This window comes from Eretmochelys imbricata, chromosome 2 (assembly GCF_965152235.1).
Source record: "Eretmochelys imbricata isolate rEreImb1 chromosome 2, rEreImb1.hap1, whole genome shotgun sequence".
In the NCBI taxonomy this organism is placed as follows: domain Eukaryota; kingdom Metazoa; phylum Chordata; order Testudines; family Cheloniidae; genus Eretmochelys; species Eretmochelys imbricata.
This window is the reverse complement of record NC_135573.1, coordinates 191,825,877-191,847,402: the sequence shown is the minus strand read 5'-3', so window position 1 is coordinate 191,847,402 and position 21,526 is coordinate 191,825,877. Positions and strand designations below refer to the sequence as shown.

At 44.2% G+C, this 21,526-nt stretch overlaps 1 protein-coding gene across 1 annotated transcript in view; it reads left to right on the top strand.

The window, feature by feature from the left end:
• The first annotated feature begins 3,680 nt into the window (after positions 1-3,680).
• The window catches only part of LOC144260614 (collagen alpha-6(VI) chain-like), an 83,319-nt gene continuing 65,473 nt past the window's right edge, over positions 3,681-21,526 (top strand). Inside the window, exons 1-7 of the mRNA XM_077809296.1 lie at positions 3,681-3,747; positions 5,622-6,230; positions 6,821-7,429; positions 9,532-10,092; positions 11,393-11,950; positions 14,175-14,750; positions 18,051-18,602. Coding sequence (XP_077665422.1) covers positions 3,681-3,747; positions 5,622-6,230; positions 6,821-7,429; positions 9,532-10,092; positions 11,393-11,950; positions 14,175-14,750; positions 18,051-18,602 — 3,532 coding nt within the window. The remainder of the gene's footprint in view (positions 3,748-5,621; positions 6,231-6,820; positions 7,430-9,531; positions 10,093-11,392; positions 11,951-14,174; positions 14,751-18,050; positions 18,603-21,526) is intronic.

Here is a 21,526-nt window from a genome sequence, read left to right as displayed (position 1 = left end):
CCACAGTCTCTGTTGCTCCTACAGCCTTATACCAAAACAGTTTAGCCTCCTGTCCTGATAGGGGCCTGTTTTCCCCTCCCAGGAGATGTTTCTGTAGTGGCAGGTTGTGGGGGGAACCCAGGCCCACCCTCTACTCCGGGCTCTGGCCCAGGGACCCTAATGATAGTAGCTGTTAGCAACCAATCTTTCACTGCCAGAGTTGCTACATTTCCCTTGGCCACTTCTCCACAGCTCTCCTACTACTCCCTTACTAATGGCTTGAGAGTGTCTTCATTAACCAGCCCTTCAGCCACACTTGCTCTCCTCTGCCTGACTGGAGTGAGCCCTTTTATAGTATCAGAGGGGCCTTAATTAGAGTCAGGTGGTCACATTAGCTTAATGGCCTCACCTGACTCTTTGCAGGTTAATTGGAATCAGGTGTTTTTATTAGCCTGGAGCAGCCCCTGCTCTGGTCAGTCAGGGAACAGAAACATATTCTTCCAGTAGACCTGCCTTCTGTTCCTCTGCTGAACCTGACTAGCCTGGAGAGAGGAGGAGACTGCTGCTGGGCCTTGGGCTCTTGCTACTGCTGCTGCCACCACTGCTCCAGCTGCTCCCCTGGCTGGGCCGGACACCGCCCACCCTCCTGCTCTCCTACCTGGTTGCTGGCTGGCGGCTGGACTCCCCTCCCCCGACACACACACACACACACACACACACACACACCCCCTTGGGAGCTGCTTCTACTCCAACTACAGCCCCTTGGGGGGGATGGCTGCTGGCCCGCTCCCCAGAGCGGGAGAGTGAGTGACCCTGCCACAGCTGTTGCTACTGCTGTGGACACCACCACCCCCTGTGAGGGGTCCTTTCTGCCTGCCCGGACCACCACCTGGAATTGCTGGAGCTGCGGAGCTTGCTGCTTGGAGCTGCTGGAGCCCCGAGGAGGAGGAGAAGAGGACCATCTACCAGTGGGGGAGCACCTAGAGACTTTGCAGACCACTGTGGAGGGGGTCTTTCAGACTGAATAACTTCAGAACCGTACTCTTGTGGTGGGGGTTTTGACTGTGCTTGTAGGGACACAAGGGGTGTGGTGTGGAGCCTTTCCCCTGATCCGTCTGTGTGTCCCCGCCCCAACCCTCCCCGCCTCACCACCGTTACCCCCTCCACCAGCCCCACTGGCTGTTTACCATCTGCCTCAGCTCCTACCTCTGGACTCAGCTGCTTGCTTGGCTTGCCACGCCCTGCTTCCACCGTTTGGGCCTGAAGCAGCAGCCAGCCCACACTGACTCTTTGTGCAAGCCCACATGGGTGCATGTGTCCCCCCTTGGATTGCCCACCCTACAGCTTTGCCCCTTGCTACCTGCCCCATTTGCCCCTTGCAGCCTTTGCCCCTCCCCTTTGCCCCAGCCCCCCTTACTAGCTTCAGGTTGTTTGCCTGCCCTGCCTGTTTCCCTCTGTAGCCTTTGTTTGTTTGGCCCGCCCCAACCTCTGAAGCTAGCCCTTTGGTTTCCCTGTCCTACCTCCAGCCTGTTTGGCCCACCAGGCACCAACTGTTCCTTCCTGCTCCCCACTGGTGGCTCTGCTCTAAGGGCAGCTCCACGACCTGGCTTAAGCGCGCCCTGGACTTCCAGCAGCTCTGGCCTTTGCATTCCCCTGCCAGGCGGCCCCTTTCCCTCCCAGGCTGCAGAGTGTCTTCCAAACCAGCAGGTGCTGGGCCCGGGCAGGGCACTTGGAGGCAGGTCAGCATGGGGATGCTGCAGCTGGACTGGGCAGCGGCTGGAGCTGCTGGGAGCCCGCTGTCCAGGGCAGAGCTGGAGCCAGGTAGTTGGGGCGTCCCTACAGTAGAGCTACCAGCAGGGAGCAGGATGGAACAGCTGATGCCCAGTGGGCCAGACGGAAGGCCCTCATGGGCCAGACCTGGGCCCAGGCACGCCACCGATTGAAGAACACTGCAGTATTTCCTAATGACCCTTCTCAAGGGTTAAGGCCCCATTGTACTGTGCACTGTCCCTCCCCCAGACAGGTTGCAATCTAGCAGTTAGAAAGTACGGGACAGGAGAATAAACTGACAAATGGGAGGGGCAGTGAGAGAAGGAAAAACTAACAGTAGAGCCAGGGGCAATGGGAGTTGCGGAGTTGACGCTCGAGGTGGGGGCAGCAAGCGGAACTTCCCTGATTGCCCCTGAGCAGAGCGGCCACAGGGACATGCTGGCCACTTTCAGGAGCTGCGTGGAGCAGGGCAGGCAAGGAGCCTGCCTTAGTCCTGCAGCACCACCGACCAGACTATTACGCCCACCAAAGCTGCCAGGGTCCCCTTTCGATTGGGTGTTCTAGTCGAAAACTAGTTGCCTAGCAACCCTAAGCCAGGCACATTTGCATAACTCAGCATGGTCTCAGTAACAGCTGGCTGCCAGCCTAATCAGTCCCAGGTGGCAACGGTTTGTAGGCTTGTATCTTTTAAAAGTAGGTTTCAAGGAGGAATCTCAGTGAGAATCAGGTGATGGCTTGTGAATGTTGTCAGAAGGTTCTTCCCCAGCATGTGGGGTGGCATGGGAAAAAGCAGGAAGGTGCTTCTGTGACAAGCAGATAAATGGATGCTCAAGGGTGTCACTGGCAGAGCGAAGGTGAGGGTCAGGGCCATAATAAGAAACTAGATTTGAAAGGTAAGGTGCCGCTGCTTCAGTGGAGAAGGGGAAGCCAGTGGAGAGGTACAAAGGGGAAATAATGTCATTAAAATCACCTTGGAAACATTTTAAATAGCTATGAAGCGGGAAGGTTGGAGGCATCAGTGCCACACAGCTGAGATTACAATAATTCATGTCTGATTTTATGGTGTAGCAGGGCAGTCACCCTGCTCTGGTTCAGAAAGGGTTAAAAGCCGGCCCTTGGAGAGGGCTGGGGCTGGGAACCAATCAGGAAAAGGCTGGGAGGCAGCCAATCAGGGCCAGCCTGGGCCCTATAAAAGGGCTGCAGCCTTGGAAAGAGATGGACCTGGCAGCTGGATAGAGAAAAAGGTACCTTGGACAGCACAGTGCTGGGAAAGGGCAGGAGGAGGAGCTGGGGGAGCTCCAGCCTGGCAAACCCTCAGGCAGAGGCCTTGATGTCAGGGCCAGAGGTTGTATTAGGGCTGTGGGGAGGCATCAGGTCCAACCCCCTGGCCGATGATGAGTGGCCAGTTCAGACTTCAGTTTGCCCCTGAGGGAAGGGGCTAGATGAAGACGGGCAGTGGGTCATTGAGGTGAGGTGGGCTTAGGGGATTGGGGTTCCCTGGGGAGAGGAGGACCCCATGTGTGTGGGCGCTGCTGAGGGAAAGTACCCAGGAGAAGGGGCAGGGAGGGGACACGGTGCCTAAATTACAGTGGTGGAAATTGATAATGATAAGACAAAAAGCGACAGGAGGAGGCGCACCGACACTGAGATGAGCTAATTCCCGAGGTAACTAGCAGGAGGTGCCGTGGCGGTGAGTGCACGCCGTGTTACACATGGATAAAGAAGACAGTGTATCCTTTACTGTTTTCCTGTTTCTTTATCTATATTGCTTTCGGTTCTTATAACAGCATATTGGGATTGGACTACATCTTTCCCAACCCTATAAGTTTCCTTATACTAATGCATTATGCAGTTATGTTCCAGGGTCTTTGGTATATGGGATTTTTATTTTATTTTTTCCAGAATTAAAGCTTGGAACGTTCATTCATAATATGAAGATGTTGCTGACTTTGTTCCTCTTCCTTATTGGGAGTCAAACTTCAGTAACTCAGACACCTGGTATTTCAGTATCCTTTGTATTCTGTTGTATTATGTGATTTTTTTTAATACAATATTTAGTCCTCAATTTTCCCAATTGTGAAGCCTGAGACTCTTGTGTCAGGATCTCTATATCTTATGAGACTTTGTATAATAGACTGAAACTGTGTTTGGATAATGGAGATGGACATTAGATTTACATATTAGGTTGATCAGTGCTATCGAAAACCTTGACAGACTTATATAGATTAGGGCCAAATTCAGAGGTAAAAATGCAGATAGTGTATAAATGAAGCCCACACATGTAATTAAGTTATTTTCAAGGGGGTACCTGGGATTTAATTACTCAGCATGTGCAAAAGGAGGATCCAGGCCTGCACCCTACTCACATGGATTCTGTTGGGGTCACTAGGATTCTACATGTAATGTTCTGCAGAACTGGGTCCTTAGTATAAATCCCAGGCATTGCATGTAGTGTAAGTTAGGGCAGAATTTGGCCGTGGAGGGGGCCAGATCAATGTGATAGGGTGGGCATGTTGCACAATTTAGGAAAGTTGCTCAGGAGGAAAGTGGGGCCCAATGCTGCAAGGTGATCTTCTGAGAAAAACTGAGGGCTTTCAACTCCTATTGACTTCAGTGGAGGTTACGGATGATTAGCCACTTGCTGGAGGCAATCAGCACTTGTGACAGGCACGTAACTAAGCACAGAGGAATCAAGGCAAAAAGAAAAAGCAACTTTTGCCACTTTGTGGCATACAACACAATGAGATTCTGAAGAGGGTTGCACACTTAGTCCACAGTTGCCATAGGATTCCATATGGGAGAGAATATACGTTCTCAGGAATGTGACAGATGTCATCTACTGTCGTGTAAGTTAAAGTAGGAGGAAGGGTGCTTTATTTTAACCCTTCTGTTTGTCACTTAAGGCTGTCTGGATCACTGACATACCCTTGAAATCTACTGTATTAAGGTAAACTATGACTGTGCCAGTGAAGAGTATGGGGATGACAGGAAGAGGTGAAATTTTCCCCATCCAAACTGGTGTGACCATGTAAAGCTGCAGCTCCTCTTCTCTCACCCCAATACCTTGACTCCTCCATAAGAGGTGGAGTAGTTGTCTCAGCCCTTCTTAGCTACTAGCACTGGGAATTGGGGCCAAAGGATAAGGTTCTGCCTAAATGTGGATTTTGGGCGCCACCTCCATCCCAGCCCTCTGCAGTAGAGTTAGTATGGAGATTCTTTTGCGGTGCACAATTCCTTGCAATTCCTGAGCCTAAGTGGTTCAGGGGACTTTTCATGGGTCCTCCACACTAAGGGTGAACTACACTGTGCCATGTGCTGAACTGAATGTTAGCAAAAATAACCCAGAGTGCATTGTTTGTGGCTATGGGGTGGTGACTACAGGCAGATGTGAAAGCAGTTAGCGCTTAGAGATATTTCTCTAACTGGAAACACTAGATAATGTAAAAGTGGCAAAGAGTCCTGTGGCACCTTATAGACTAACAGATGTATTGGACCATAAGCTTTTGTGGGTGAATACCCACTTCGTCAGATCCCATTCAGTAGAAATACCAAAAAAAAATAAAAAAATTTAAATCTCAAAAAGGAAGCAGAATAGCTGAATAGCTACATCTCCTGGGAAGTCCTAGGTACCAAACAGATGGTAAATTCCCATCTTTGTAATCTTTCATGATATTAAAATAAGCTTAAAATATGAGAGAGAGAGAGAGAGAATTCTTGGGCTTAGAAGGATGTTTTTCAGCTTTTGGACATTATGTTTCTGGATATCTCTGGATAAATTCTTCTGTGAAGCATTGCTTTTATCATCTGAGTATTGTAGAGTTAAAGGGTAAGAAGTATGTAATAACATTTAATTTTCTGGGGTTTTTTTGCAGCCCCTACATCTGCAGATATTGTCCTTTTGGTTGACAGCTCTAATAGCCTGGGAAAAAAGGCGTTCCCCTCTATGAAGGCTTTTATTAGCAAAATGATCAGTCATCTAACAGCGACTCCTAACCAATACCGTATTGCACTTGCCCAGTACAGTGATGATTTGCACACTGAATTTCTGTTGGACACCTATAAAGCAAAGAACCCAATGCTGAACCATGTCAAAAAGAACGTTGTATTCAAGGGTGGTTCAGTAAAAACTGGCAATGCCCTTCGAAAAGTTCACAGAACCTATTTCAAAGGACCAGCTAGCGGAAGAGACAAAGAACAAATTTTGGTAGTCTTGACTTCAGGGGCATCAGAGGATGCTGTAGTAGAGCCTGCCAAGATCTTGAAAAGCAATGGGGTAAAAATCATAGCCATGGGGATTCAGGATGTTTCTCCTCAAGAACTGCAGTCAATGGCTACACCTCAATTTTCTTATAAATTTCGCACAGTGAGGGATCTCAGTATGTCTTCTCAAAACATGACCAAGATCATTGAGGATGTTATTCAAACAGATATTAATGGCATAATACCAACAGATATAATTGAGAGTGTTCCTGAGAAAGAAGGTAAGGAATGCAAGGCTATGAAAAAATTGTGATCATATTGGTTGGAAGAAGTAATTCACTGTTAGAAAGAAAGACACCTTGAACATTTTGGGCTAAATTTTCAAAATATTAAATGACATGCATATTTTAAAATAAGGAAGAGAACAGACATGTACATGACCAGGTACCTGTGTATACAGAGAGGCATGTAACACTGACATTTTGAAAACCAGTGCCTATCTGTTCATGACTTTTTGCAGGACTAACTCCGGACTCCACAAAAGTGAATGGAGAGTGGGTGGAGTGAAGCTGTAACTATTCTTGCAGATTTGGTAATTTTTGAGAGAAAATAGCTCTTGTTGTTGGTTTATGCCCTGAAACAACTAATTAATGGGCATTTTCCTTTGGGCTTCCTCTGACGTGGCTGGTATTGACCACTGCTGGAGACAGGATGCTGGAGTTAGGTAGACTGCTAATTTGATCAGTATGGCAATTCCTGTGTTTCTAGATAAATCTGGATGAGGGAAACTATTTTAGAAGACTGTTCCATGGATTGGCCAAGAAGTAGACAATTAATATTGTGTCATTTTCCCCCTCTCTTCCCACTGCAGTTTGTAATTCTGTTGCTGATGTTGTGTTCATAGTAGATGAGGGTGTTTCAAAACCAAAATCTGAAGATATTAAAAATTTCCTGCAAAATACAGTCTCCATTCTTGATGTGAAGAAGAACTGTACAAAGATTGGCCTAGTGACATATAGCAGTGAGCCACACCTGTTATCTTTATTGAGCAAAGAAACAAACAAAACTGCTATTCTGCAGAAAATACAGGGCTTTTCTCCGAGGGAAGGAAAGGCCAACACCGGTGCTGCCATTAATGCTACAAGGAAAAATGTCTTCAGTGTAAAATTTGGAAGCAGAAAGGCCCAAGGAGTAGAGCAAATAGCCATTCTGATCACCCACAGACGCTCTGAAGACAACGTAAGTGAGGCAGCTCGTGATCTTCGGAGAGCTGGTGTGACTGTATTCACCATAGGCATTGAAAATGCTGACGACACCCAGCTAACCCAGATAGCATCATATCCTCAACAGCGATATGTTACTAAGCTGACGGCATTTTCTGACCTGCCAGAACAAGCCGGAACTTTACAAAAGAAACTCTTGAATCAAATTCAGGACAAGCTGTATGTCCAGACTGAAAGAAGAGAACTACTTAAAACAGGTAAACCTTTCCCAGTAATTGTATTTCTATCTTTTCTCTAGGTGGAAGATTTTTAAGTAGAGATGGTCCTGAACCAAAAACTGGATCCAAAACCCCCTGAACTTTTGATCTAGTTCCAAACTTTAGCCTTTGAGGAAGTGCAGTTCTGTAGCTGAAACTGGATCCAAACTGTAGCTCAGACCCATCTTCTTAACATATTGACTGGTTCATGTTGTTTTATTGAATTCATGCAAAGATTCTGCATCACGGTCTCCTAGTGGAGCAATTTATGTCTTGGTGTCAGTGGGACTCTGCATAGGTGTAAAGGAGGGTCCATGCTAACAGAACCCAGTATGGGATTGGTGCCTAAATTATTTTATTTTCATTGGGTTAGCAAGTGTGGTGTGGGTTTTTTTTGTTTTTTTGGTTTTTTTTAAGGTAAATAGCTTTTTTTTTCAGACAGCATCATTAATGTGCATAAATGTTTAGGTTGCATTTCTGGTGTCTGCTGGCATGGTTGTGGACAGTTTTTTATAGTCCAAGCAAACACAGCCTGGACAAGCAAGTTTTTACAGCTCCAACCCCAGAGTTTTGTCATCACACTGGTTGAAAAACAGAGGCTGTGTGCCTGGCGGGGTTCCCTTCATCCCCTCATCACCCAAGAAGATAATTACAGATGCCTCTGAATGGGGTTAGGGAGCTCACTTGGATAGACAAGGGAGCTCACTTGGATAGGCTCCAGGCTCTTGTACCCAGGAAGAATCCAAGCTAAACATCAACCTCCTGACACTCTGGGCAGTGCATGAAGGCTGAAAAAGATTCCTGCCACTCATCCATATCCTACATTGTCAAGTCACATCTAACATGACTACAGTACACTATATCAAAAAACAGGAATAGGGAGGTCCACTCTCCTTTGCACAGAAGCAGTCAGTCTCTGCAGTTGTTGGCCAGAAGAGTAGGTGAACTTGGGACCCTTAAGGTGGACCCTCCTACACAGTCTTCCATAAGGATAAGATTTCTTCGAGGTTGCACCCTATATTCATTCCAAATGTTCCCTCTGAATACCATTTAAATCAGGTCATATAGCTAACTATTTTCCGCCCCAAATATTATGCCACCAGAAAAGACAGGGAGCACCATTCTGGATTGTCTGAGCCTGAGCATTCTACCTGCAGACGACAGAACACTTCAGGGAATCTCCTAATCTAGTTGTCTCCTTTGCTTCCCCTTTCATACGTTTGAGATTTTCTAAATGGATTTCAAGTTGCATCAAGCTGTGAGTTGATGGTGACCCCTCCCACACAAGGTGTACAGGTTACATCAGTGGCTTTGCTTCATGGAGTTCCCCTTCTGGAGATCTGTAGAGTGGCAACATGGAGCTCTATGCATACTTTTTCTAGGCATTATGCCCTAGAATGAGTTTCGTCAGCAGATGTATCCTTTCAGATTGCAGGATCACGCTGCCAAACACATCAGGGTTCCCTGCACCATTGAGTACTGCTTGTGAGCCACCTTGAATGGAAAACGCAAAGGGACCGTCATTTGAAGAAGAAATTCTGGTTACTTACCTTACAGTAACTGGTGGTCTTCAAGATTTGTGGTCCCGATCCGTATTCCACTACCCACCCTCCTTCCACTCTGCTTCTGATCCCTTCCTTGGATTATTCATGGTAGAAAATGAACTGGAGAGGTGGTCAGTCCATGTGGTCCCTTATGCCCTCGACTTGGAGCACAAGGAAATGATGGGCACTGATGCGGCCCAAGCGACACTGCTGTTGAAAAATCTTCTGGTCTTAGGCACATGGAGTGCATACACACCTCGAGTGGCGTACAGATAGGGATCACATAACCTGAAGAACTCCAGGTATCATAAGATAAATAACCAGCATTTCTAAGCCATTGTTACTTTGAGGTTGCAGCCACGTTGCGCCATGATCACCTCACTCTCTGGCAGATTTTCTGCCGCTGTGGAACTCCACCTGGGTTTGTGTCATTGTATAAATACTGGTTGACTCTGGGCCCTAATTACATGTCTATCTGCTTTGGTGCTTCTCTCAGTGTTTCTCTCTTTAAATTTTGTTCTCGCACTAATGCTGTATACAATTTCTTTTTCCATGTAGGATGTATGGACACAGAGGAAGCTGATATTTATGTGCTCATTGATGGCTCAACAAGCATTCATCCTAATGACTTCGGAGACATCAAAAAATTTTTGAAGGAAGTGGTTAAGATGTTTAACATAGGGCCGAATAAAGTTCGCTTTGGAGCTGTGCAGTACTCACATGTCAAAAGACTGGAGTTTGAACTTCATGAATACAGCAAAACAAACGATTTAGAGACTGCCATTGACAACATTAGGCAAATATATGGGAATACCTATATTGGAGAAGCTTTGACTTTCATGCAGCCACTGTTTAAAAAGGCAAGGGAGCAGAGAGCCGGCAGGGTGCCTTGTCACCTTATTGTCCTAACCGATGGGGAGTCACATGACAGTGTGAAGGAGCCTGCTGAGAGCCTGAGGAATGAGAAGGTTAATATTTATGCCATTGGTGTAAAAGATGCAAATGAAGAACAGCTACATGAGATTGCAGGGTCAGAGAGCAGGACTTTCTTTGTGCATGAGTTTGACTCTTTGAAAAACATAAAAAATGAAATTGTTCAAGGGATCTGTTCTGGAGAAGGTAAGGAAAGTTTTGATTTTGCCCTTTGAACTCAGAGTGCTAATTGAACACAGCGCTCCTCTTCTATAACAAGCAATTTCAAGTTCAAAACATAAGCATATTAGTCCAGCCTGAATAACTGAAATGTAGAAATATACTTTGGGCACATTTTGAACTGAGATGGCTGTCTGCAAGCCAATTATAAATAATGCAGTTTTCTTTCTTTCTTAAATCCATTATGTGTATGTTCATCATATGCTTTAAAAAAGCATGGGTATTTTAATTTGGTTTCAATCACAGCATCAAAGCACTCCTTTTCCTTCCTCCTTTTTTTCCTCAGCTTTGTAACAAACAAGATGGCTTTTCAACTGAAGAGGGTAGTCCTACATCAAGTAGTGTGTTTTCCAACTTGTCATGTTGTGTTGCTATTGTCCCAGTGTAAATACCTGTGTCATGAATTGTTCAGGTGCCCACAGAGCACTAACCCTACCATCAGTCTGCAATCAGGCAAGATGGCATTTAAGATCATTGTCTTTGTAAGACTGTAATGCTCAATAGCCTTCAACCCCACCACCACCACACACACAAAGAGTAAGAAGAACACAAATGCAAGCTAAATTCTCTAGCAGTGAGCTATGTCAAGTTGGTGTTTGTGATTAACAGGTACATTATTAGAATGCTAGTGTCATATGCTTATACACAGCTGTAAACCCCTGAATCTTTTGTGCCTCTATTGATTTGTGAACCACAGAATCTCTTTCTGTTCGGAAATGGAAGTGGCTCAGACAACAATATCTCTCCTGTGTGTGTAAATGCATGTACCTAGCAAACCTCTCCTTAGCAACCCTACTAAACTTATAGCAGTGCTGTCCAGTGTCATGCAACTCGGGTGGCACTCACACAAGCAGCAGCCCTGTCACACCTGTGCTCAGCCCATCCGGATCCTCATGCACCCAGTCAGGCTGCAGGGACAGCTCTGCAGCTGATTCTCCTGGAAGCTACTGTGACACTTGGGTGACCTCTCTGCCTCACTTCTAGCTGCTCCATAGTAGATTCTAATTCACGGCAGCAACCGGAGGAGGGGGCAGTAACAGCATGTGAGAGAGGGCCCATTACTGGCCCCAGGCTCCCCGACCCAGCTATTCTCCAGACAGCACCCACCCATCCATTCACCTACCTCATTATTCCCCAGTTTACCCAGCACAGCCAGAAATCTTAGCACCCACCCATCTATCCCAGACCATCCTGCCCCAGTTAAGCCTATTTACTTATTTTTAATGTACAGCCTGGGTTATACTAATATAAATGTTTTCTTCTGTAGCCTGCAAAGAAATGACAGCTGACATCATGTTTCTAGTGGACAGTTCTGGAAGCATAGGACCAGAGAACTTTTTGAAAATGAAAAACTTTATGAGAGAACTGGTGAACAAATCTGACATCAGCGCAGACCGAGTGCAGGTTGGGGCTGTCCAGTTCAGTGGCACAAACAAGGAAGAGTTCCAGCTTGACCGATACTCTTCAAAAAGTGACATTTTCAGTGCTATTGATAGAATGTCTCTTATAGGGGAAAATACACTAACAGGAAGCGCATTGACATTTGTAGCTGATTATTTCAAGCCTCCCAAAGGTGCGCGTCCCGCTGTCAAAAAGATTCTTATCCTGATAACAGATGGGGAAGCGCAGGATGAAGTAAAAAGTCCAGCAAGAGACCTACGCGATCAAGGTGTTGTTATCTACTCTATTGGGGTGTTTAATGCAAATAAAACTCAGCTGGAAGAGATTAGTGGGAAGCGTGAGCTGGTTTTTTACGTTGAGAAGTTTGATATTCTGAAGCACATAGAAGATGAGATCATCTTTGGAATATGCAGGCCTTATGAGGGTAAGTACTGCTGTTTTCAATAACTCATGTCAGTCTGTGTAGGAATTTTGTTCTGTCCAGACAGTTGAGTATTGTAATAAAGTAAATAAACAGGCATGCTTTCGCCTTGCAATGCCATCTTCTCTTGGAGATGCCTACAGGGATGAGAAGCATGCGAGAAAATGAAGGTAGAATTTGGATCACAGTACCAGGAGGTCTGTCCTACTAGCTTTCAAAGATGCTATATTCTCTCAAACAAATAATATAAATTTCATAATATTTTAAAAGTACATGTATGCTAATGTGTGTAAGAAAAGACTAAGAATCTGATTCTCCCTTATACTAAGGCTTTTTTGTGGTGTTCTGGCAGTGTAAAACATCCTTGGGGACTGATTCTTGTTTACACTAATGGCCTAGTTCTGCCCTCATTTACAAGGGAGCAACTTCTATTGAAGTCACAGAAATTGTGCACATGTAAATGAGGGCAGAAATGGGCTCTATAGGTTGTATTTACCTGATAGCCACAGACACACACAGAGAGTCTGGCCCCTATCCATGTTGCCAGCAATACAGCACCGGAAACTAGTTTTCTTGGAACCATATTTACAAGTTTCAGTGTGGGTTCCAGATGCGGTTCAAACGCAATGTAGCCAAGGCTTTTAAGAAAATGTGTTGATGGAAGCATTTAAATAGGTGCAAAAGAGGCATAAAACAGTGTAAAGATAGATGAAAATGGTAGTGAGTACCACATGCTACTAATTTTGGGGGGGCCCAGTCCAGGACTGTGTGAAACGAACTCTCACAGGAACTAAGGACCGTCACAAACCTCTCCACCTTCCACTCCACGTGCAAGGTATTTTCCTTTGACCTGGCCTTCTCTAACATAAACATATGGGGAGTGGGGGTGACATTCAAAACAACTCACTAAACTCACTTTTGCTCCTGGGGAGAAGATGAGAGGAAAAACACACACTGCTTAATACATGGCTGGAAGGCACAAAGGTATATTGAGGTGATGATTATAGTATAAGAACCTATATAGAATAAAATAGAATAACCATCTGTGCAAACACTTCTCTGCAGAGGCTGCTATCCAAACATTGCACAGCTTGCTGATGTATAAGAACCTGAAAAATGGAATAGCCCAGGGCCAGGTTATGCCTGGCCCCATACATGGTTGTGCAATGGGGCTGGGGAGAGCACAAGGAGTTTCTCTCCTCTTTGCACATTGCATGTTCCATTTCAGGGGCTTACAGGACTGAGATCTGGTTATCTTTTTCACTCACTTATCCAATTGCAGAAAACACATTTTTGCTGTCGCAAAGTGAGAACAGATCAAACCTGCCACTGTGTTATGCCTTGAAAGGTATAAATTCTGTTCCATGTTTAGGAGCTACAATGTCCTCCTTACGAAACTGTTAATCAGGTATTGACTTCCCATCTCCTCGTCATAAATGCTGATCTTTAATTTAGGAGTAGTTTTAATGGGTTTCACAAAAGTCCCGTTCAGCCCTTTTTGGTCACTGCAACACAGGGCCTTGGGGACTGTGCAGGGGTGGCAGGGCTTCAGTCTCCAAACTGAACATTTTTCTTACACACAGAAAAAAGATTGCAATAGATCCAAAGCACAAAATAAATTCTGCTATCATTGATGCTGGTGGGTCTCCATGCATTTCAGTGTGGTTGCATAGATGCAAATGGCAGCAGAATTTGGCTCATTTCCATTCGTAAATAGTACATAAAACTGTGTGTGATGACTCTGTAGAACAAGGGTCACAGAAATTTGACTTAACTCCAAAAATGAAAAACTTAAAATATGTTTTTTGGGGGAAAACACAAGCTTTTAGTTGGTGCTTGTATTCTAATAGAATACAGATTCATAGATATATATATATATATATATATTTTTTTTTTTTTAAGGCCAGAAGAGACCATTACGATCATCTAGCCTGATCCCATTCTGTTGTGTTACCATTCATTTCTTCCCCCCGTCTCTCTGGATTTTAGATTAAGTTGAAACTATCAGTTATTTTAGGATTAGTGGTTAGGCTCTTCTGTTGTGCACTGATGGATTTTCCCAAAACATGCCTAACATAGGATGTTCAGTTGTGTTGCTGCCTCCAAAAAGTGATCCAAATTCACAAGCTTTGCTTGAATACAAAGGGACTAATACGAGAGATTCAGTAAGAGTCCGTACGTACTTATCTGTTTGGGTTTTTTTGTTTTGTCATTTGTTCTTTTACAGAATGCAAAAGGATAGAAAGATTAGATGTTGTGTTTGTGATAGATGGATCTGGGAGCATAAGTCCCTTGCAATACCAAACCATGAAAGACTTCATGATTGCCTTGGTGAAGAAATCTGATGTCGCTCCAGATAGAGTTCAGTTTGGAGCTGTAAAATATTCTGATGAACCGGAAACGTTTTTCTACCTTAATAAGTACACAGCAAAATCTGAGATTGTTGAGGCTATCCAGAATGACGTAAATAAAGGAGGTTCAACGTATACGGCCAAGGCAATTGACTATTCGGAAGCTCTGTTTGCTCAGGAGCACGGCAGCCGCAAAAGCAAGGGAGTTCCACAGATTCTTATAGTGATAACAGACGGTGAGTCGCATGATAAAGCACAGCTTGGTGACACAGCCAAGAGATTAAGAGACAATGGAATTATTATCTATGCTGTTGGGATAGAAGGAGCAAAACCTGATGAGCTTTTGGCCATGGCCGGATCAGAAGACAAATATTACTATGTGGGTACATTTGAAGGACTCAAAAACACATCTGTAGCAATATCAGAAAAAATATGTGATGATTCAAAACCAGGTAAGTGTTTGTTTTTACTACTCTATACAGTTTAAACTTTCCTTATCAATTTATTTAAAAATTGGCGAAGATGGGGAGACACATCTCTAAAATTTCAAAGCAATGTGTATGGCTTCATTTGTTTATCTAGCTTCCTTATGGTATTCTTTTCTCTTTAGCAAGCCAAGCTATAGGCAAAAAGGGAAGTTTCTTAAAGTTTATCCTTACTTGATCCTACAACTGAGGATTTTCATTGGTTAAATAGTTGATGATATTGTTAGTCTGTGCAGGTTCAGAACTTTCATTAAGGGTAAAATTAGGGCACTAACCTTTCACTTTGAAAGGCCTGAGGTCAGGTTTCAGTTTGCTTATCCCCACAACAACTAGTCTAATCAATTACATACATCACAAAAGCACCACATGATTTGGCCTGGTTGATGAGCTCTGCTGAGGAAATAGGCAAGAACAGGCAGATGGGGACAATTGCAAGTGGCAATCAAAATGCAGTGGCAATTATGAGGAAACTTACACCATGCAAACTGCACAGTGGCATCCTCTTGTCCAGTGGTGGGCAACTTGCAGCCTCTCAGGGTAATCCACTGGTGGGCCGTGAGACAGTATTACATTGACCGTCCGCAGGATGAACCACACCTGGGTTGAATCAGGAGCTGGCAGATTAAAAAAAGCAGGAAGCTTCAGAGGGGTGGGAGAGAAAGTTGTAATTAGGTTTATAGACTGCAGGGAGGGAGCAAGAAGGTTCCTGTAAAGGCACTGGGTCAGTAGGGAAAAAAGCTGAAGTTGGAGGAAGGTCTCTAGGCAGTGAGACCTGGGAGAGACCTTGGACAAGCAGGAGAGAGACCGTAAAGGCCAGCTGCGATGAAGACTGTGTGAGTTTGTGTTTTGTGTGTTAATCTGGAGAGGGACCTTGAACTGCCTGGGGCCTACAGGACCAGTATGTGTCAGAGGACTCAATAAATGGGATGTCTTTGGGGGGATTCTTGGAACCACTTTTGAACTATGAGATCTAAAGGGCCATGGAAGGTGGATAACAGAGTGAGGGTGCTGCAGAATGATCTCTGGCTGTAAGGGGTTGCCCAGGGGGCAGTGAGCAGGCCTGTGCTACAGTGACCCTATGGGCTTTTTGCTAACTGTTCACTTATTTTCTGTTCATTATTTGCACTGTTAGTGGGCCAACATAAGTCACATGATGTTTCTGCTCCCCGATTGGATGATTGTAATCTTTTTTTACAGGCGAATAAAGAATAACAAGTAACAATGTATTTCTAGTATAGATTTTCAGATGAGCATTCAAATTAAAATTCATGGCACTCCTGTGACTCCCACAGCTTTCTCACTTGTCTGGAAGCTGTCGGAATACTTGCAAACAGTGAATGACATGATTCCATGGATACCATCAGTGTGAATGTATTTAGTCACAAGAATATTTACAAATTGTTGTTTGTATTATTTGACCGGTGCCCTGGGTCAGAGTGGACTGTAATCAACCTCCCCTCCTGGGGCTACTGGAGTGCTGCTGTCCACCAAACTTCTTTAGATGGTCAGTAGTGTGACAGCTTTACTGCGCCTCAGAGGCAAGCACCATAGGGGCTAGGTCCTGTAGGGCTCCCAGGAAGCACTCGGAGGCACGCCTGTGTGAACGAATAGTTGACTACGGCTGGGAGGAAAGGTCCATGCATACTCTTATTACAACACCTTAGCCTAGATCTACGCTGACAGTGGGGTGCAGAGTACATACACTACATACCTCTCTACCACAGGTATAAAGAGCACAAGACAGAGAGGCTCTGCTTAGGAAAATAAAGACATGCCAGAATCTTAGGGCATGTATCCTATACTCTCTATGTGCCCAAGTTGTGCCTCCCCTGTTGACACTATTTTTAGCAGTATAGTGTCTCTCTTGCGAGGAAAGGCTCTAGCAAGCATCAGGCAGTGAGGAAAGGCTCTGGCAGCTCCCTGTTGCCTGAGCCTTTTCCCTGAGGTGTAGTTACCCAGTACAGTGTTGATGCAGCCTGCTTTTCACCGTGGTGTGTAGCTACACATATCCTACACACCGCCACCAGTGTAGACAAGGCTTTTGTCAGTTACAACAATGACCATTGTTAACTTGGCCATTAGGGGAAAGTCCAGTAAAGGGTTGGGTCTCCTGAAGCCTAGTAGTTGAGGTTCTTCTAATCCATTCTGTTATCTGAGGACAATAGCAGAACACCTGCTGGAATGTGTAAGGTCTGCAGTTCACTGGCTTGTTTGGGGGGCCCTTCCATGCTAGCATCCAGTTGTTGCACAGACTGCTTTCCCTGTTCCCTACATGCCCTGTTTTTATGTATGCTTGTACGCCTGTCCCTTTACAAATACTTCGGAGGGTTTCTGCTTCTGGAACCTCCTCCAAGCTCTCCTGTATTCAGCAGTGTCCTTCTCCTGAATCTCTGCTCCTCCCCACAAGTTCTGTGTGAGCCTGTAACAGTGCACTGTTGCTCCAGTCTCAAAAACCTCACCCCATGGAGCTCTGCTCCCATCAGTGAGGAACAGAAATCCCCATCTCATGCCAGATCCAACCAGGAGATGCCTGGGAATATGGGCTCACAGCCACATCTCCCTGACCACTTAGAAAAACAGCAGGAGGAGCTTTGGAGTGTTCTTAAAGCCCCAGCTCCAGAAAATTTTCTCATTCTGCCAGCAGCAGAGCAGGGAACAGGTGGGAAGTACCTTCACTCACCCCCAATCCATGTCCTCACGTTATCAGAATTTTTGTCCTCTAAAATACAAACTCTGATCTGCCTTTACACTTGCTGATTGCCCAACTGATTTGTTGTTTGTCCTAATCTCCTTCCATCTCTCTTCAACTACCACACTCATCCTGCTGTAGGATGTCAGCCAGCCTCTATCCCTCTTTCCTTCTCTTTTTTTGTTTTTTTGAGCTTTCCTCCTCCTCTTTCCCTCAGTCTTCCTCTCTACACTCCCTCATGCTCATTCTCTCCCCAAAGTGATCTTTAAAAAAACCCGAATAGGATTCAGAGTATGACTGTGATTATTTCCATGTAATAAAAATACACATAAAGTGAATCAATAGGATGTGTGCAGAACCACTGAAGTAATCACAGTCTTGTACTTGTAAGCCTTGTCCTGCTCTCACCTTCCCCACTTCCTTTGTGTTTGTCTGCACTTGTTTTGTCTTGTCTCTGTTTAGACTGAAAACTCTTGAGGGCAGGGATCCTGTCGTTTATTTATCTGTGAAGAGCCCAGCACGTTATGAGCACTATATAAATAATAAGCTAATTTTCCTTTTTTTTTTTTCCATTTCAGAGTGTGAAATTCAAGCAGACCTTGTTTTCTTGATTGATGGTTCCAATAGTATACAACCAGATGACTTCGCCACGATGAAGAATTTCTTGAAAGATATAATAGATCAGATTGATTATGAGCACAATGTTGAAATTGGCATTGCCCAGTACAGTGATGGGTATAAAAGAGAATTCAGCCTGGGTGCTTTTCAGAGCAAATCAGAACTGAACATTAAACAGATGACAGGAACTCGCACTTTAATTGGAGCTGCACTTAGGAAGGTGAAGGAATTCTTTGCACCAGCACGCAGCAGAAGAGTAACAAGAAATGTCCAGCCAGTTTTGCTGGTAGTCACTGACGGGAAGTCGTTTGATGATGTTGCTGAACCAGCAGAAGATCTGAGAAGGGAAGGTGTTCATGTATATGCTATAGGAGTTGGGGATATTGATCACTCACAGCTCATGCAAATAGCTGGCGTCTCGGAAAGGAAGTACACTGTTCATGATTTCAAAGAGCTGAAGATTATTAAAAAAAGACTAGTTGATGACCTATGTAAACCTGCTGTTCCTACAAGTAAGTATAAATGAATAAGGGGGAAATTCAGATTTCAATCCTGACTTCTTATATCTGTCCCACTTCTAGAGCTATTTTTCTTCAAACTTGTATTATTTTTGACCATCACTGAGGACTAATAAAAGCCAGGTTTGAGTTTTCTAGCTCCAGCATTTATAAATTACTCTGGCCCAAAATTACTGGTTGGAACATGCAGGGAAAATGCTTTGTTTACATACTCCTGTTTTGCTCCTACTTTCAAAATAAACTAGGGGGTCGCACACTTTATAGCTTCCGTAGGTCAAGCTCCTTGCTTCTCTCCCATCCCCCTTTATTTCAGGGATTCACTGCAACCCAATCTTCCTGGCAGGATCCCGCCCCCCCAGCTTCCTCTTCTCCCCTCACCATTCTTTTTCCTTTGTCTGAGAGATAAGTAATTACAGACTTGGTTGAAGCTGCCTTCTTAGCAGATGCCTCTTCAAAAGTTATTGTATTTCATCCAAACAGACAGAGGAATGCCATCAAGTTGACTGCAGGCTCCTTGCTATGCCCAGCCAATAGAAATTCACCTTTGGGCCGAGTCAAAGCATGCTGGGACAGAGCCATGCTAATAAGTCGTAACAAGCTCCCTGGTGGCCAGTCCTCCTTTCTTGTACTAAGCAAATCTTGGCAGAAGGCAGAATCTGGCCAACTAACCTCCACTGCCTTGAAAACAGAGCTTCTGATCCTTTACAATCACTTTCCTTCAGCTTATATGCCTTTATGTCAACGTCCCCATTTCCCCCCCCCCAACCCCTGTGCATCTTCCCTTTGCTTCTAGGGTATCTAGATCTCCTTGCTACAGCTATTCTGATTTTCAGCCTGCAATTCATTGGCTCAGAGGAGCCTCCTTTTTACTTTCCCATTGAAGAAAGGAGTTTATTTTTCTTTGCCTTGCCTGATATTTTACTCTTCACCTCCTCTTTGGGCTGGCACTTTCTCTGCCCTCACAGCCATTGACAGAGCACTGAGCTGCTCTCTCCTTTTCTTTCACTAGAGCCTGGTCCTAGAGCTTGAGACTAATGAAAACAAATCTCCAGATTGGGAAAGAGTATCACTTGCTTCCTTTTCCCTGTATGCCTTTGCCCTCTTTCTCTGATGTGGGGGTGCAGCTGCTCTAACCCTGTCATGTAGTAGCATTGGCAGTAGCAAGAACATAGAAAGACGTAATTGGTGGCAAAAGAAATAAGTGACTTGTTCACAAGGTGCAGGCATACCATATTGTATTATTAAAGAATCTAAATTTGAATATTTGATTTTAACCTTTTAGACTGAATCATATATTTTATTTACACATTGCAAATTCTTTACTTTCTTCCTACTTCATAGGTTTAAATTGCTAAAGTGGATGTTTTATACTTATTTCTCCAATTAGTTTCCTAACTGTTGGAATTTGAGGTTTTACACAGACTTTTTTTCAATTGAGAGATTTCACTCTTAAAATACTCATTTATGCAGAAAATAATTCCAGTTCTCCATTAACCCTTACTGTGAGAACAACACAAACTCGACACAAAATAGGTGAGCTATATTTACAACCAACACAATCTTGGATATACTGAACTTCCATAAGTCAAGAAACTGAAATGCTTTGACCAGGCTCTACTCCTCCACTAGCAGTTGCAATTGGGAGCCCCTAGGACTTGTGGTCTTGAAAATTTCTTTGATCCTTAAGCTCATATTTAGGTAATTAACTTTAAGATATATTTTTTTAAAAAATTGCCCATTTGTATAAATAAAAGTTCATAATAACTGTTAATGTACTCGCAAAAAGAAAAGGAGTACTTGTGGCACCTTAGAGACTAACCAATTTATTTGAGCATGAGCTTTCGTGAGCTACAGCTCACTTCATCAGATGCATACCGTGGAAACTGCAGCAGACTTTATATATACACAGAGAATATGAAACAATACCTCCTCCCACCCCACTGTCCTGCTGGTAATAGCTTATCTAAAGTAATCATCAGGTTAGGCCATTTCCAGCACAAATCCAGGTTTTCTCACCCTCCACCCCCCCACACAAATTCACTCTCCTGCTGGTGATAGCCCATCCAAAGTGACAACTCTTTACACAATGTGCATGATAATCAAGTTAGGCCATTTCCTGCACAAATCCAGGTTCTCTCACTCCCTCACCCCCCTCCAAAAACCCACCCCCATACACACACAAACTCACTCTCCTGCTGGTAATAGCTCATCCAAACTGACCACTCTCCAAGTTTAAATCCAAGTTAAACCAGAACATCTGGGGGGGTGGGGGGTAGGAAAAAACAAGAGGAAATAGGCTACCTTGCATAATGACTTAGCTGTAGCTCACGAAAGCTCATGCTCAAATAAATTGGTTAGTCTCTAAGGTGCCACAAGTACTCCTTTTCTTTTTGCGAATACAGACTAACACGGCTGTTACTCTGAAACCTGTTAATGTACTGAAAGTCTAAATAACTTCTCAGTGTTAACACAGAAGCTGTTTTGCTCTGAAGTGATACTGTCACTAAGACATGTTTCATAAAAATAGAAGCGCTCATACATCTATTTAAATTTAAAAGCATAGCCTCATTGTCTAGTCATATGAGTAAAGTTAGATACCTCTTAAATGCCTGCACAATCAGGGTTTTAATTTTTAGTACTTTTCTTTTGCCTATAGCAGTTTGTAAAACTCAAATAAGATACCCCACCACCACTGGCATTTAAAAAAGCAGCACTTACAATCAAGTACATTATAAATTTTATTCTAAAGTTGCAATAGCACAAAATTTCAAATTAATTTTATAAAGGCTTAACCTAACTTAAATCAATTTTTTTTAAGTTGTCATTTTAAATCATCTTGATTTAAGGTGTTCCACCCTTTTTGTTAGTATTGACCTACATGTGAGACAGAATTGTCAGTATGACTTCTAGGTGTATTG